The sequence below is a fragment of the Mus caroli genome, unplaced genomic scaffold, assembly GCF_978045245.1.
Source record: "Mus caroli unplaced genomic scaffold, Mus_caroli_1 scaffold_11, whole genome shotgun sequence".
NCBI classification, from domain to species: Eukaryota; Metazoa; Chordata; class Mammalia; order Rodentia; family Muridae; genus Mus; species Mus caroli.
Window position 1 is genome coordinate 64230917 of NW_028227266.1, and position 17646 is coordinate 64248562.

The 17646-nt window shown below is 48.3% G+C and overlaps 1 protein-coding gene across 2 annotated transcripts; it reads left to right on the forward strand.

The window, feature by feature from the left end:
• The first annotated feature begins 6109 nt into the window (after positions 1–6109).
• On the forward strand, positions 6110–14881 carry Pif1 (PIF1 5'-to-3' DNA helicase). Of its 2 annotated transcripts, XM_085844721.1 has the most exons (12): positions 6110–7413; positions 8023–8155; positions 8233–8358; positions 8469–8622; positions 8731–8845; positions 8935–9041; positions 10452–10591; positions 10856–10962; positions 11813–11900; positions 12023–12168; positions 13189–13380; positions 13557–14881. In XM_085844721.1, exons 1-12 carry the CDS (start codon positions 6832–6834, stop codon positions 13614–13616), a joined length of 1950 nt encoding a protein of 649 aa, XP_085700847.1. In that variant the 5' UTR covers positions 6110–6831; the 3' UTR covers positions 13617–14881. The 2 variants fall into 2 exon arrangements, with proteins under 2 accessions (XP_085700847.1, XP_085700846.1); XM_085844720.1 differs by lacking the exon at positions 13557–14881 and having other exon boundaries at positions 13189–13533.
• The last annotated feature ends 2765 nt before the right edge of the window (positions 14882–17646 follow it).

Sequence of the window (17646 nt, forward strand, 5' to 3'; positions counted from 1 at the left end):
CCCCAAGTTGAAGTAGTGACTATGGTCTTCGGTCTGTGGAACTTCAGGGTGGGGCCCGGCCATGAGCTTGGAATTTATGACCAGAATCAAGTTTGGACTCGGTTCCTTAATAGAGGGTCTCTGAAATCCCAAACTCTGTGCTCTCCTTTCCCTCGTTCAACCCCTTTGTGAGCCGACTCCATCACCCTAACTCCCTTCGGCCCTGACCTGATCACGTTGCTAGAGAGTGAAGAAAGCCTTTAAGTTCTACCATGTACTTTTATTTTTATTTTGAAGAAACAGGCTCAGAGAGTGACTGTCACAGCCAAACCTCCAGCATCCCGCGCGCGCGCACACACACACACACACACACGATCTTTCCTAGTCAGGTGTGCTGCATGCTACAGCACCCAGAATTTTGTGCTTGTGGGATAGATTAATGATGATCTGTTTTGACTCTGGGTGCCCTAACCTCAGCTACATCAGTTGACCAAACTTCTCTTTCACTGCCCTCTGCTGGCCTTTGGGCTCCCAGGTCCTTTTCAGTTCAACATGACAGAGGGTGGAACACACTGCCCCACGTGCCTGGACCTGGTCCTTACACCTAAAGGGTGGAGAGGGGTTGTGAGATGGCCTATTGGTTAGGAACACTTGTTGCTCTTCCAGAGGACCTGGCTTTGATTCTCAGCACCCACATCGTGGCTCACAACTGTCTGGAACTCCAGTTCCAGACGATCCGAGGTTCTCTTCTGGCTTCCTCGGGTACCAGGGATGTAAGTGGTGCACAGACATAACCGCAGGAAAAAAAAAACACTCATACACATAAAATAAATTAATTTTTTTAAGGATATAGAAAACAGTGTGCCAGGGCCACAGTGTTGAATAACAATTTCCTCCAAGATTGAAACATTCCATCCTGCACAGAGTTCCTTGGACAGGAAGATAAACAACTCAAAATAAAATCCCACTTGTTCCCAGCACTCGGGAGGCAGAGGCAGGTAGATTTCTGAGTTCGAGGCCAGCCTGGTCTACAAAGTGAGTTCCAGGACAGCCAGGGCTACACAGAGAAACCCTGTCTCAAAAAAAAAAAAAAAAAAAAATCCCACTTGTACAACTCAGGAGGCAAAGGCAGGCAGATTTCTATGAGTTCTATGAGACCAGGACAGCCTGGTCTACAGAGTGAGTTCCAGAACATCCAAAGCTACTCAGAGAAGCCCCATCTCTAAAAACCAACTAATGAAACAAACAAACAAGCCCCATCTCTTGCTGTTTGGAGAACAGCTTATAATTAGAGTGAAGCTAGCCATCTATCACTGTGATTTAGGGTAGAGGTGTGTCATGGTTTGAATATGCTTGGCCCAGGGAGTGGCACTATTTGGAGTTGTGGACTTGTTGGAGTAGGTGTGTCACTGTGGGCATGGGCTTTAAGACCCTTATGCTAGCTGCCTGGAAGTGAGTATTCTGCTAGCAGCCTTCAGATGAAGATGTAGAACTCTCAGCTCCTCCTGCACTGTGCCTGTCAGGATGCTGCCATGTTCCTGCCTTGATGATAATGGGTTGAACCTCTGAATCTATAAGCCAGCCCCAATTAAATGTTGTTTTTTATAAGAGTTACCTTGGTCCTGTGTCTGTTCACAGCAGTAAAACCCTAACTAAGACAAGATGACAGCATGCTGTGGTGTGAAATGAGAATGGGAGGACATTAACAGACTGTATACATTTTGGAGGAAGATAAAGTTTTAATGGTAGGTAAGGAGGGAAATCAAAGATAGGGTGTAGGTTTTCAACTGGACCCCCAAATCGTAGGTGCAGCAGAGAGAAGGAGAAGGGGGAGCACCAAGCAAGGTAAGGAAGCAGTTCAAGGTGAGGTCCTACTGTTTGGGGCTGTCACAGTGTGGCTTGGCTGGCTTCTACCTCAGCATCAGGAACTTTGGAGAAGAGAGACCAGAGCTGCAGTGCCTGATTTGTGCTCTGGAAGCTACAAAATCATAAAATCTTTCCTCATTCATCTCTTCTAACCACACTTTCTTCACAAGATTCAACTACAGAAGAAGGAAGGCAAAAGCTTGGAGAGAAGGGATCCTAAGTGTGGGGGCCAGAGAGGGAGGCAGGGCTCTTTTTAGTATCACATGATACCGCCCTTTGCTATAAAGTTACAGTTATTTCTTTAGCCTGCACTGGGGCCTTTCAGTGACAGAATGGGTAAGACCGGGGAAGAGTTCTACAGAAGAAAATCTTATAAGAACCCCTTCCCTCTAAATGTCTGCCTCCAATCCGGATTTGGGTTTAGAAAGAAATCCATAAGTAGCTTTATGTCTCCCTCGAATTTGGCCTCGCAGCCGCGGCAGCAAACAGAGAATCACACGTGCACACAACCCAAAGCAGCAAAGAAGGAAGTTGGACAGCAGATGTGAGGACTCACTCTGGCTCCGCCCACCCCTCTGCATCCGAAATCAAGGCCCAAATGACAGAACAGCAGAGGTAGAGTGGGCAGGAGGACAGAGTCCAAGAAACACCAGAGTAGTCAAGTTGAGCTCTAGGTTTCTTTTCCTACAAGGACTCTCTGTTGTTACTCTTACAAAAGCTTAGGTGGGAAAAATGTCTAACACATTCCAATACAATAAAATAGTACCTACTCTGTAGTTTAGAATTCCTTGCCCACGTGCTTATTTAAAATTAAAATATAAGTCAGAAAACTTAGATGCTTAAACTGGAGAGCCAGGTAGTGGTGACGCATGCCTTTAATCTCAGCCCTTGGGAGGTAGGGGCAGGTGGTTTCTGAATTTGAGGCCATCCTGGTCTACAGAGTGAGTTCCAGGACAGCCAGGGCTACATAGAGAAACCCTGTCTCAAAAAACAAAAACAAAATAAAAACAAACAACTAGAGAGATGGCTTGTGTTTGTTTGTTTTTTAGGACAGTTTCTCCGTGTAGCCCTGGCTACCTGGAAGAAGACCAGCTCACCTCTAAGATCCACCTGCCTCTGCCTTCCAGAGTGCTGGGATTAAAGGTGTGTTCCATCACTGCCTGGCTGAGAGATGACTCTTACAGAGGACCTGGATTCCAGTCTAAGCACCCACAAGGTGGTTCACAACCATCTGTAACTAGTTCCAGGTGATCCAGAGCCGCCTTCTGGCCTTGACAAACACATGGCACACATTCATACATGCAGACAAATCACTCGCACACAAAATAAAATGAATCAATCTAATCATTACAACAAAACAATTCCAAAATTTCACACACACACACACACACACACCACAACCAGGCATGTTGGCATCATATATTCCTAGCTCTTAAGAGGCATAGGCAGGAGAATTGCTAGTATAAGACTACCCAGGGGGCTGTATCATAGCATGTCCTAGGCCAGCCTGAACTCTCTAGCAAGACCCTGTCTCAAAACCCAAAAGAAGCTACAGGCAGAGGCAGGCAATTCTCTGAGTTCCAGGGGAAGTTAGCATACAGAGTGAGTTCCAGGACAGCCAGGGCTACACAGAGAAATCCTGTCTTGAAAAAACAAAACGTGTGTGTGTGTGTGTGTGTGTGTGTGTGTGTGTGTGTGTGTGTGTGTTAGAGAAGGAGACAGACAGAGACAAGGTACAAATGTGGAGGTCGGAAGACAACTTAGAAGAGTAGGTTCTATCCATCCACTAAACGGGTCTGTAGGATCAAATTTAGGTTGTCAGGCTTGGTGGCAGGTGCCTTTAACTGCTGAACGATCACTTGGGTTCTACAGTAAAGTTCTTTTAACCTTTCTGCATTATATTTGCTTGAATATTTTCATAATAAAATGTTAGGGCACCAGGGTCTGAGAATAAGAATTATAAATTTGGGCTGGAGAGATGGCACAGTGGTTAAGATCACTGACTGCTCTTCCAAAGGTCCTGAGTTCAATTCCCAGCAACCACATGGTGGCTCACAACCACCTGTAATGAGATCTGATGCCCTCTTCTGGTGCATCTGAGGACAGCTACAGTGTACTTACATATAATAACAAATAAATCTTTATAAAAAAAAGAATTATAAATTTTTGGAGCCAGAGGCAGGCAGATTTCTGAATTCAAGGCCAATCTGGTCTACAGAGTGAGTTCCAGGAGAGCCAGGGCTACACAGAGAAACCCTGTCTCGAAAAAGCCAAGAAAGAAAGAAAGAAAGAAAGAAAGAAAGAAAGAAAGAAAGAAAGAAAGAAAGAAAGAAAGAAAGAGGGAGGGAGGGAGGGAGGGAGGGAGGGAGGGAGGAAGGAAGGAAGGAAGGAAGGAAGGAAGGAAGGAAGGAAGGAAGGAAGAAAGAAAGAAAGAAAGAAAGAAAGAAAGAAAGAAAGAAAGAAAGAAAGAAAGAAAGAAAGAAAGAAAGAGGGAGGGAGGGAGGGAGGGAGGGAGGGAGGGAGGAAGGAAGGAAGGAAGGAAGGAAGGAAGGAAGGAAGGAAGGAAGGAAGGAAGAAAGAAAGAAAGAAAGAAAGAAAGAAAGAAAGAAAGAAAGAATTATAAATTTTTATCTCAGTAAATACAGAGTTTTTATGTGAGGTGGTGAATAGCTTTTAAATTTGTAATATTTATTTAAACATATATGCATATGCACACACATCTATATGTTCATAGAGTTTTGCTTACATGTTTGAATGTGTGTACCAGAAGGTGTTAGACCTCCTGGAACACAAGGTTGTGAGTCACTGTACTAGCTGAGAACAAATGGTCTTAACCTGTGAGCCATTCCTCCAGTTCCAATGAAAACATTTTCAGGATTAGCGAGATGGCTCAGCAGTAAAGAGCACACATGGGTCTTGCAGAGATCTCCAAGTCCCAGACCCCACGTGGTGGTTCACACGCATCAGTTTCAGGAGGTTCGACAGGCACACAAGCGGAGCACCTGCAGGCAAAACATTCATACACATAAAGTAAAATAATTCTTTTTTTTTTTAAGATTTATTTATTTATTATATGTAAGTACACTGTAGCTGTCTTCAGACACTCCAGAAGAGGACGCCAGATCTTGTGACGGATGGTTGTGAGCCACCATGTGGTTGCTGGGATTTGAACTCTGGACCTTTGGAAGAGCAGTCGGGTGCTCTTACCCACTGAGCCATCTCACCAGCCCAGTAAAATAATTCTTAACAATTCTTATAATTCTTATTTTGAATATCAAATTTGAGGGCTGTACACTCTGATCCTCAGAGCTGACTGGCCACAGTGCTAGATGCATGGAATTGTAACATTTAGGTGGAGGCAGAAAGATCAGAAACTCAATGTTATGTCCCTGAAAGTAGCAACTTAGAAATATTTGAGGCTAGCCTTGGATACATGATATCTTGGAGGGAAGAGGGGGAGGCGAAAGAAAGAAAGAAAGAAAGAAAGAAAGAAAGAAAGAAAGAAAGAAAGAAAGAAAGAAAGAATTAAGTTTGTAGTGGCTATTATTATCTGTAAAATGAGGTGACTGCACCCACCCAGAAGATCCCTTCCAGCTATGTAATTTCAAACTTCAGTGAAGGAAAAATAATAATTAAAAGTAAGTTTTCAAAGCTGGATCTTGTCAAGTGCTTATAGTCACAGCTATTTAGGGAGCTGAAGGAGGATCCCTTAAGGCCAGGAATTTTTAAAACCAGCCTACACAATGTAACAAGGCCCCAACTGAAAAAGATAAATTCTCGGAGTAGTCAAAGCAACCAGAGGAGTAAGAATTCCCTGAGAACAAGGACTAACTGGCTTCCTTTATAACAACCGCTGGACATCTGTAGTCTCAGCAGGGTAAAAGACAAGGGGGCAGAGAAGGGCAAAGAATTAGGGAACAGGGAAGCGGACTTGGCTGGCCCAGGGAATGACCTGAACAGGAGCCAGTGGTTCTGTGGGTGGGAACAGGGTCTCCCCAAAGCCAAGCACAGTCATGTGGTGGTGGTAGAATGAGAAAAGCAGACAGCGTAAATAGAAGGGTTCTCAAATCTTCAGAGCCGCCTTGGGTAACAACACGCCACGCGCCACGGAGCCGCAGCCCCATCCCTACCCCACCACGCCCACTCGTGGAACTCTAAAACGCACCCAAGCCCAACACAAAAAGCCTGCTTCTGGTTAACTGTCCTCAGAGCGTTGGAAAGACAAGAAACGCCGGCCCGTAGACACACCCCCGCCCCTGCCCCTGATTGGCTAGAGAATTTAAAGACCAGGCCGGTGATAGGGTGGTTTTTCTATTCCTAGTATTTGAATGTTCTTCCTGCTGAAGCTTTGCTGCCGGCCGGTTCAGATCAGCTTTTTCATCTGAAAGCAACGAGTCTATCGGATCCTTGAGGTGGGAGGCAAAGAACGCGATTATTTTAGTGATCCTCGCTGGGAGAGGTACAGATTCGTGGGTCAGACGGAGGGACAATGGATTCCTGGGCCTGGAGGTTCCATACATTCCCTAATCATTCACCCGTTCCTAAGCACTGGAACCACACTGACCCTGATACCTACTAATTGGTTAATTGAAGGGGGTGTGCAAGTCTCAGCCTGTTTTCACTTCCAGCCAGTCTCTTTCCCATCGCCCAACATGTGATTATTGTTCTGCTTCCTGGGTAGAAGTCCCCAACGAGTCCCCTGTTGGCCTGGGTGAGTCTCCTCAACAAGCTTCTTTTCTGAGCAGGAACACCTTTCTAATGTGGACATTGCAGGACAATCGCTCGCGAATCCTAAGTGCATATGACCCCCACCTTCCAGCGCTCCGAGAACTGCAGCAGAGGAAGTTTCTCCTCGCTCCAGAGTGCTTGGAATATCTTGGTGGCATCTTCTGTTACCAGTGACAACCTGTTGACACTAAGAGGTCTGGACAGGATTTTCCGTCACGGCAGCCATACCACCTATTACATCTCGATTTTCTGTGACTTATGCGCTCCGGTCTCTGCACGCCTGCAGAGGCATTGGAGATGCCTTCTACAGAGGCGGCGACCGATGAATGTGAGGATGCGGAGCTCCGGTGCCGGGTAGCCGTGGAGGAGCTGAGTCCTGGAGGGCAACCTCGCAAGCGCCAGGCCCTGCGCGCCGCAGAGCTGAGCCTAGGTCGAAACGAACGACGTGAGTTAATGCTGCGACTGCAGGCACCCGGACCCACGGGGCGGCCACGCTGTTTCCCGCTACGTGCCGTGCGCCTCTTCACCCGCTTCGCTGCGACTGGGCGCAGCACGTTGCGGCTCCCCGCCGATGGCGTCCCTGGAGCTGGCTCAGTGCAACTGCTGCTTTCCGACTGTCCCCCGGAGCGCTTGCGCCGCTTCCTGCGCACGCTGCGCCTGAAGCTAGCGGTTGCCCCTGGGCCGGGACCCGCCTCAGCCCGCGCACAATTGGTCGGCCCGCGGCCCCGAGACTTTGTCACCATCAGTCCAGTGCAACCAGAGGAACTGCAGCGTGCTGCAGCCACCAAGGCTCCAGATTCTGCGCTGGAAAAGCGGCCAATGGAGTCCCAGACTAGTACGGTGAGAACCAAAAAGGGAGTGGGCGAGCTATTATTGAAGATCGAAGAAACCCTGGAGGCCCAAGGTTGGGGGAAGATAGTCAGCAGTACTAAGGAGACAGCAGGTGATTAGAAATGCCCATCGTACCTCATTTGAATATGATGGTGAGGTGTAAATCATCCATACTTACCCACCACTAAGTCCCAAGATTAGATAAACTGAGAACAGGAAACTAGGATCCTGGCCACATCCAAAGAAAAAGCGGCGGAGGAGACAAGACAAGGAAACTTAGAAGGAAGAACGGGCATTAAGTCCCAGAAGAGAGGAACTTTGGGAAAGAACAGAAAGGGATCTGGGACAGGCAATCGCCCAATCACCTGAGGAGAAAACTATCAGGTGGGTTGACGGAGCTTTTAGATTCGATCAGGTGTGGTCACCAATCTAAAATGCCTGACACTGAACTGGTGAAAAGCCAGAAATGAAGTCTGGTATCTGCCGGGACCAAGTTCAGATGACCCAAGCTTGCTCAAAGTTCCAAGTGAAGTCAAGAGCACAGCAAAGGGCTGTTTTGCAGTGCATACAGACCAAGCAGCATGGTAGGAGGTTCTGACATAGCCCTGTTCCTCCCAGGAAGCTCCAAGGTGGCCTCTGCCTGTGAAGAAGCTGCGCATGCCCTCCACCAAACCGAAGCTTTCTGAGGAGCAGGCCGCTGTACTGAGGATGGTTCTGAAAGGCCAGAGCATTTTCTTCACTGGGAGTGCAGGTACTAGGGAAGGAATAAGGTGGTGGGCAGCCCTAGGGGAGAGCAGACAGGCAACTCTGACTTTGTCTACTACCCAGGGACAGGAAAGTCCTACCTGCTGAAACACATCCTGGGTTCCCTGCCCCCTACTGGTACTGTGGCCACTGCCAGCACTGGGGTGGCAGCCTGCCACATTGGGGGCACCACCCTTCATGCCTTTGCAGGTAAGTGTGAGCCCTTGGGCTTGGGGTAAGAGCAAGCCAGACCTGTGGCAAAGGAGGGAAAGATGAGGGGGGCTGGGATTTCAGCCCAGACTGAATAGCGTCACTCATAGGCATCGGCTCAGGCCAGGCTCCCCTGGCCCAGTGCATAGCCCTGGCCCATCGGCCAGGTGTGCGGCAGGGCTGGCTGAACTGCCAACGTTTGGTCATTGACGAGATCTCCATGGTGGAGGCAGACTTCTTTGACAAGTTGGAAGCTGTGGCCAGGTCAGTACGGATAGCAAGGGCAGTCACTGAGGCCTGAGTCTGGTTATTTCCCCAAGGGGTTTTGCCCACCGAGCATCTGTCTCTAAAGCACTCCCTGCTCCCATCCAGAGCTGTTCGGCAACAGAAGAAGCCATTTGGAGGGATCCAGCTCATCATCTGTGGGGACTTCCTACAGTTGCCACCAGTGACCAAAGGCTCCCAGCAGCCTCGGTTCTGCTTTCAGGTACTGGTTCACACCCTAACCCTGACCTGTGCTTGTGGGGGACTTAGTCTCCTCGGATCCCTGACTCACCCCTGTCCTTTCCCCACCAGGCCAAGAGCTGGAGGAGGTGTGTGCCGGTGATTCTGGAGCTGACTGAGGTGTGGAGGCAAGCAGACCAGACCTTCATCTCTCTACTGCAGGCTGTGAGGTTAGGCAGGTAGGTACCCGAAAAGCGGCCATGGGATGAGAATGCATGAATGGGTTTATATTATTATGTTTGGGGGTGGCAGGTCTCATGTAGCCAACGCTGGTGGAGAATTTAGATGACCTGGAACCCCTGATCCTCTTACCCCTACCTCCTCAGTCCTAGGACTTACAGGCTTTTGGTAACCACACCTAGTCCAGGGAAGAGGGAGCGATGCTTGTCCTCAGGATTGAACAGTCTGTACAGGACAACAAGGTCTGGGACAACTTAGCATAGAATATTGCCAAAAATGATATAAAATCAATCAATCGATCAATCAACCAATAAACGCCATGGCATTGGGCATTGTGGCACACTATTGCAACCACAGGACTCGAGGCTGAGGTGTAGAAGAGTGAGTTTGAGGCCACCCTGGGCTATTTAGGAAGACTCTATCTCAAAACAAAACAAAACAAAACAAACAAAAAACAACAGCAAACCTACTCCTTATACCATACCTCACATAGAAACACAGGCTAGCTGGCTGGAGAGACGGTTCAGACAGGAAAGTGCTTGTTACACAAGCACGCGGACCTGAGTTTGGTATCCCTAGTGCCTATGTAAAAAGTTGAGGTTGACAGCAGATGCCTGTAAATTCCTGTGCTAGGGAGGTCAAGACAGGAGAACTCTTCAGTTTGCTGGCCTGCTAACTAGGCTCCAGGTTCAGTAAGAGACCCTGTTTCAGAAATTTAAAAAAAAAAAAAAAAAGAAAAAAAAGTGCCAGGTGTAGTGGCAGAGGCAGGTGGATCTCTGTGAATGCAAGGCCAACTGGTCTACATAGTGAGTTCCAGGACAGCTAGGACTACATACTGAGAACCTGTCTGGAAAAACAAAAACAAACAAATAAACACTGGCTAAGAGTAACTAAGGAAGACTCAGCATTGACTTCTAGCTTGTAGAAGTGCACGCACACACACACACACACAAGACAAAGAAAAAGAAGAAGAAAAAAATACTCAGGCTAGCTCTTTCAGCCAAAGCAGTAGGCAAGTGACTAGAAGACTGTACCCTAGAGGCTGATCTGATGACAGGATAGCCAGTATTCCCGTGTATCAACACCAGCATCCTATTCCTGGTCTGCAAACCTCTAGCCAGAGGTTGCTTATGAGATCCTGTTTCTTCAGGAACACTGGGTTCAGGGGTGGCCAGTTCCTCGGGGCAGATACAACAGTGGGTCCACCTGTGTTCAGAGTCCATCATCCTTATCCCCATGTTCACTGTCCACACCTGAGGGACAAGTAGGCTGGCTGGGGGTCGGGTAGCAGCAAAGCTTATTCTGGTGCCCCTTTTGGATCCCAAGACTTGGCCTGTGCAGCAGGCCATACTGTCCCCACCTTTTCTGGTGTCCAGGGGATCTCTGGTCTGACACTGCAGCCCCCACAGATGTTCAGATGAAGTGACCCGCCAGCTCAGGGCCACAGCTGCCCATAAGGTGGGACGAGATGGAATTGTAGCCACAAGACTATGTACCCATCAGGATGATGTGGCCCTGACCAACGAGAAGTGGCTGAAGGCACTGCCAGGTAAATAGAAGGCTTGGGCCAGGAGGGACCATAGAACAGGTGTGACATCCCCTCCACCCCCATCCCTGGCAAACTGGGCCCAAGCTCTATGTACATTTACAGATGAAACTGTAACCCAAAAATTGTGGTGAGCTGATTCCCAGGCCCTGGCTAGGCCTGAGCTGTCCCCAGTCCTTCCCCCACAACCATCTTGATCTAATACATTTGTGGAAGCGGAGCCACAAATCAATATATAACTTGTTTTCCCAACTCTTGCTTTTCCAGGTGATGTACACAGCTTTGAGGCTATAGACAGTGACCCTGAGCTAAGCCGGACCCTGGATGCTCAGTGCCCTGTTAGCCGTGTCCTTCAGTTAAAGCTGGGGGCTCAGGTGAGTGGGAAACAGGGGGAGGGATCCCCAATTATTAACACTCTACCAAGGCCCCTGGATAGTTGAGAGCTACAGTGACCACTCCCCGCCCCCTTTCCTGTCTTCAGCTTTACTTGCCTTTCTTCATCAAGAGCCCTGTCAAGCAACACCACTTTAGACAAGTCTCTTCCTTACTGAAGCCCAGTTCCTAGGTGAAATGTCTCCCCATGGTAACATCCCCCATGATGTGAGGTATACTACCTACCCCTATAGTAGTATACCTTATAGATGGGCAGCTTCTGACTCCTCCTCTGTGGGTATGACCAAGAATGGTAGATTTTCCTCAGTCCATTAGGCACATGTGGGAAATGCAAGCATTGTGGTTGAAAGAGGCATGGCGGACACTAGTGTCATTCCTCAAAATTTGTGGTCTTCTAGGCAGGCACAATCCCTTAATTCCCCACCCCACCCCCCCTTTTAAAAACAGGATAACTAGGTAGACCCAGCTGTCTGGGAACTTGTTATGTTGACTAGGGTGGCCTTGAACTCTGGAGATCTGCTTGCCTCTGCTTCCTGAGTGCTGGAATAGAAACCGTGCTCCCCCAAACCCAGCTAGGTCTACCTCTTTTCAAAGTCCTGTGATGCAGGTTACCCTCCTGGCCTTACCACCTTCTTTCTAGGCAACTTGATGACTACTAAGCCCCTTTGACACAAGATAAGGTCAAAATATTTCCAGAAAAATAAGGTAGCTTGTCACAGAGGTCGCAGTCACCACAGTGGTGCTTGTGCTAAGAAGCCCCCACCCTCTCTGAACCCTGACTGCTAGAGGAGTCAGGCCCAGGGAGGGTCCCTCTCCATCCCTCCTCCACAGGTCATGCTGGTGAAGAACTTGGCAGTGTCTCGGGGCCTGGTGAACGGTGCCCGAGGGGTGGTAGTTGGGTTTGAGTCTGAAGGGAGAGGTGAGTGATGGCGGAGGGAGAGGGTCACGAGGGAGAGGGTCACGTTGCTTGGGTTTATTTCACAGCCAGCAGGACAAACCATAGGCATGCTAAAAGGTGGGACTTCTCAATGCCTTCCTCAGGGCTCCCCCGGGTACGGTTCCTGTGTGGTATCACTGAGGTCATCCGCACTGACCGCTGGACAGTACAGGTCACTGGGGGACAGTACCTCAGCCGGCAGCAGCTTCCCCTACAGCTGGCCTGGGCCATATCCATCCACAAAAGCCAGGTGAATATCCGGTGCAGGGGTGGGCAGGCTATGCTGAGCCCAAGCTGGCCTCAAATTCATTATGCAGCTGGAGAGGACGTGGGCCTTGATCTTCCTACCTCTATCTCCTGGAAGCTATTATTACAAGTTTGCAACACAATGCCTGGCTTAGGTGGGTGCTGAGGTTCCATCTGAACCCAGGGCTTGCACGCATGCTCCCTGCCAGGCCACGCCCTCGGCCAGGCCACGCCCCCAGCCCTATACTCTTCTCCAGTGTACTTCCTCCTCCACATTCCTCTCTTCCTTTCTAGACCCTCCTCTGCCATTTCCCGACCACGACCAGAACAGGTTAACAACCAAACGAATCGTAGATACAGCTGGTAATAGTTGGTGATTCACAGGCAGAAAACAAAGGCGCTGAGAAAGCGAAAGCTTCCGAGGCGTCACAGCTAGGGGAGAGGCAGAGTTTTAGCCCTGTACCTGTTTGACCATTGAGCTCTGTCCCTCAAGCTCTCAGTTGTTTAAGACGCTGGATGGGGGCTGGAGAGATGGCTCTGTGGTTAAGAGCACTGACTGCTCTTCCAGAGGTCCTGAGTTCAATTCCCAGCAGCCACATTGTAGTTCATAACCATCTATACTCAGCTCTAGTGCCCTCTACAGGCCTGGTAGGCATACATGCAGACAGAACACTGTATATATAATGAATAACTAAATCTTTTTTTTTTTTTTTTTTTTTTTTTTTGGTTTTTCGAGACAGGGTTTCTCTGTGTAGCCCTGGCTGTCCTGGCACTCACTTTGTAGACCAGGCTGGCCTCGAACTCAGAAATCCGCCTGCCTCTGCCTCCCGAGTGCTGGGATTAAAGGCGTGTGCCACCACGCCCGGCTTGAATAACTAAATCTTTATAAAAAAAAAAAAAAAGAATCTGGGTGGGTGAGGCACCCAGGCACAGCAGTAGCTGGATTCTTGAAAGTCATTTGAATGTCATTTGAATGTAAGAGACTTCAGGCAAAGTTGACTTTAACCGTCCCTCTATCAACCAGGGCATGTCTCTGGACTGTGTGGAGATCTCTCTGGGCCGTGTGTTTGCCAATGGTCAAGCCTATGTGGCCCTCTCCCGGGCCCGTAGCCTCCAGGGTCTACGTGTGCTGGACTTTGACCCCACGGTGGTTCGATGTGACTCCCGAGTGCTGCATTTCTATGCCACCCTGCGGCAGGGCAGGAGCCTCCATCTGGTAAGGAGTTACCTTAAGATGGACCTCCCGGGTGTGGGCAGGCTGAGAAGGAGACCTAGCGGTGAATCTTTACTGACTCCTTTTGGGTGGAGGCAGAAGGGAAAAGGTGTTGGTCCTCAGGCTATGGCCCTGGAGATTGTCACAAACCTGTGACTAATTTTCTGGTTCTGACCTAGGAGTCCCAAGACGATGAGGAGGCAAACTCAGATCTGGAGAACATGGACCCAAACCTCTGACCTCAGCTGAAAGAGAAGACAAGCTTTTAGCTTTTTTTCCTGGGTCAAGGCCCTAGGAATTAACTGGGAAGAGGCCTGCCTTTCTTCCCTCATTCAGCCTCTGGTAGGGGTAAGGGACACAGTTTCCCATCTACTTAACTAGCATTGCCTCAGTTTCACCTATTTCCCTGGGGAAATGACTTCCAGGGTTCGAAGCTAGCAATGGTGATGGTTACCAGCGGACAAAGCTCTCTGCCAAGGGTGGAACACACAGCCACAGAGTTCTTTGCAGGCTGGAGAGGCAGTGCGGGCAGGTGCTGCACTCAGCAGCAGCAGCAGGAGCAGCCTGTCTTATTACACTGCATTTATTTATTTTGTGTGCTTGTGCACACACAGCACATTGTACATGTGAAGGTCAGAGGACAACTCGAGGAAGTTGGTTTTTTCTTTCCCCAAGTGTGTTCTGGGGGTTAAATTCGGGTCACAGGGCTTGGTAGCAGGCACTTATACCCGATGAGCAATCTTGCTACCAGGGTCAGTCCTAATTTTCTTTGCGTTATTATAACAAAATATATAAGGCTGAGTTCTTTATGAAAAAATGATTTATTTTTAATTAATAGACGCTCACAGTTCTAGAAGATGAAGAACACGGAACCAGCCCAGTCTCAGCTTTGTTGGGGTTTGACGGTAGCCGGCACCGCATGGCGAGGACACTTGCAGGCAGGATCATGTGAGACAGGCAACAGAAGATAGTGATGCTGGGGACGAGTATTAATCCGTCCATGAGGACAGGATCCCCTTGCTTTAGTTACCTCCCATGCAATCCATCTCTGAAGGGTTACATCATCTTAACACTGCTGCACTAGGGACTAAGCTTCCAGTACATAAACCTATAAGGAAAACCATCCAAACTATGGCAGGAGCCTAGAGGGGATTCAGGCCAGACACAAGCCCAAGATAGAAGTTTAATTACCTTCACAGCTGTGCTCAGCCTAGCACAGCCCCAAGTAAACATCATTCAGGCCCGACTGAGAACAGACGCTGCTGCAAAATGTGCTGGGTGTAGGGGAGAGGCCATGTTTAGGATACTGAGATGGATGTTTTCCGTTGTATTTATTTAAGCCAAATAAAACTGTGAACTGTGTAACTGTGCCTCCTGCCTGGTCTCTCTCCCTCACAGAGGGAGCGCACACAGAGGTGCTTGTTCACCCGACCTCAAGGACCCAGATCACAGCAACCTGGTGTGAGGGGGTTCTCTTTGTAGCAACTGTCATTTGGAAAACGGAGTTTTCTGAAGGTGGAGACAAACAATGGGCCAACCAGGAGAGTAACTGTCACCCACAAGTTAAGACAGATATACTCTAGAGCAGTTCTAAGTTCCAGCTCACCCTGAGGCTGTGGCTTGGATGTTCTGATAGGGAAGGAGCCATCAACGAACTATCTTCAGTTTATTAAAAAGCATGATGGAGGGGCTAGGGAGATGGCTTGGTTAACAGCCTAGAATGCTCTTGCAGAGGATTGCAGTCTGGTTCCCAGCACCTATATCAAGCAGGTTATAGATCTGGCCACCTGTAGCTCCAGCTCCAGTGTGCCAGTAAGGCCTGAGGTGTCAGATCCCCTGAAATGGGAGTTACAGGTAGCTGTGAGGCACCTGACCTGGGTGCTGGAAATGGAACTCGGATCCTTACCAATAGCAAATGGGCTTTTTTGTTTTGTTTTGTTTTGTTTTTCGAGACAGTGTTTCTCTTTATAGCCCTGGCTGTCCTGGAACTCACTTTGTAGACCAGGGTGGCCTGCCTGAGTGCTGGGATTAAAGGCGTGCATCACCACGCCAGGCTCAAATGGGCTTTTTTTTTTTTTAAAGATTTATTTATTTATTATATGTAAGTACACTGTAGCTGTCTTCAGACACTCCAGAAGAGGGCATCAGATCTTTGTTACAGATGGTTGTGAGCCACCATGTGGTTGCTGGGATTTGAACTCTGGACCTTCAGAAGAGCAGTGGGGTGCTCTTACCCACTGAGCCATCTCACCAGTCCCAAATGGGCTTTTTTGTTGTTGCTATTTTACAAAATCTCAATTGTCTGGGAGCTAGATGCTGGGGCGAAAGCCTGCTAGCCCAGAGAGGCAGAGAAGACACCCAGTTGACATTCTTCCTCAGTCTCATCAGGAACGCCCTCTCACACACTGTCTCAAAACACCTCCTTCAGGGACTGAAGAGATGGCTCAGGGGTTAAGAGCACTGACTGCTCTGCCAGAGGACCTGAGTTCAAATCCCAGCAACCACATGGTGGCTCACAACCATCTGTAATGAGCTTGATGCCCTCTTCTAGTGTGTCTAAAGACAGTGTCTTAGTTAGGGTTTTACTGCTGTGAACAGACACCATAACCAAGGCAAGTCTTATAAAAAACAACATTTAATTGGGGCTGGCTTACAGGTTCAGAGGTTCAGTCCATTATCATCAAGGTGGGAGCATGACAGTATCCAGGCAGGCATGTCGCAGGAGGAGCTGAGAGTTCTATGTCTTCATCCAAAGGCTGCTAGTGGAAGACTGACTTCCAGGCAACTAGGGTGAGGGTCTTACACCCACACCCACAGTGACACACCCATTCCAACCAGGTCACACCTATTCCAACAAGGCCACACCTTCAGATGGTGCCACTCCCTGGTCCAAGGATATACAAACCATCACAGACAGCTACAGTGTACTCACATATATTAAAAAAAAAACAAGTGTATATGGTGGCACACAACTTTGATCCCAGCACTTCGGAGGCAGAGGCAGGCGGATTTCTGAGTTCGAGGCCAGCCTGGTCTACAAAGTGAGTTCCAGGACAGCCAGGGCTACACAGAGAAACCCTGTCTCGAAAAACCAAAACAACAACAACAAACAACAAAAACCTCCTTCAAACTGAATGTCCCTCCCTTCTACTTCCTGTGTGTCTGTAACCATCCTGACTCTCTCTTACTCTCTCTGTTTTTTTTTTTTTTTTTTCTAAATAATCTTATGTTCACCTCCTGTCTCCTGGTTGCTTGCTCTGCCTTTTTTTTGGGGGGGGGGGATTTATTTATTTATTATATGTAAGTACACTGTATCTGTCTTCAGGCATCCCAGAAGAGGTTCAGTTATTATTACAGATGGTTGTGAGCCACCATGTGGTTGCTGAGATTTGAATTCAGGACCTTCGGAAGAGCAGTCAGTACTCTTAACCACTGAGCCATCTCTCCAGCCCCTGCTCTGCCTTTTGATGTAAGGTCGACTTTATTTAATCCTGTTTACAATATTCAAGCAGAAAGCTCTTGGATTCAAGGTGTGTGCTAAGGCTGAGCTATACCACAACTAGAAACAGATTTTTCCAGGAAGCAACACAATCTCAGGGTTCATACTGTGATCAAATATCCTGCAACATCTCCTCCCATTTGTCTAAATGAAAAGGTAAGATTTTAACTCTAATACAGTAAAAGTATTTACAGTAATGAAGCTCTTTCTGCCAAGCTTTCCACGATGTCCAGCTTGGTCGTATTTGGCAGTCAAAGGATTAAGTATTTTTGAGTTCTGCATTCTGTACAATGCTCATGTCAGTCTTTTTTTTTTTTTTTTTTTTTTTGGTTTTTTGAGACAGGGTTTCTCTGTATAGCTCTGGCTTTCCTGGAACTCACTTTGTAGACCAGGCTGGCCTCGAACTCAGAAATCCGCCTGCCTCTGCCTCCCGAGTGCCGGGATTAAAGGCGTGCGCCACCACGCCCAGCTTTCGTGTCAGTCTTATATGAACTCATTTGAATGTCCTGAGCAGTTTGTGGGTGGTGTTTATCATCTTAGTGGCAATCCTGGCTAGATAGAGCACAGCAGTCAACCCAAAGGTGTCCACTGTTTGTGTAGAGCCTGGTGGGGCAGTTCTGTCCAATGGTTAGCGTTCCCACAATCCAGGTGGATTAGTCCTTGTAGGTCCCCATCCTCTCAGCGACCTCAAAGGTTACCGTTAGGAATGATAGAAAACTTAAACATTTTAAATGATATGTTCAGCAGATCTCTAAAAGGTTTGAGGACCC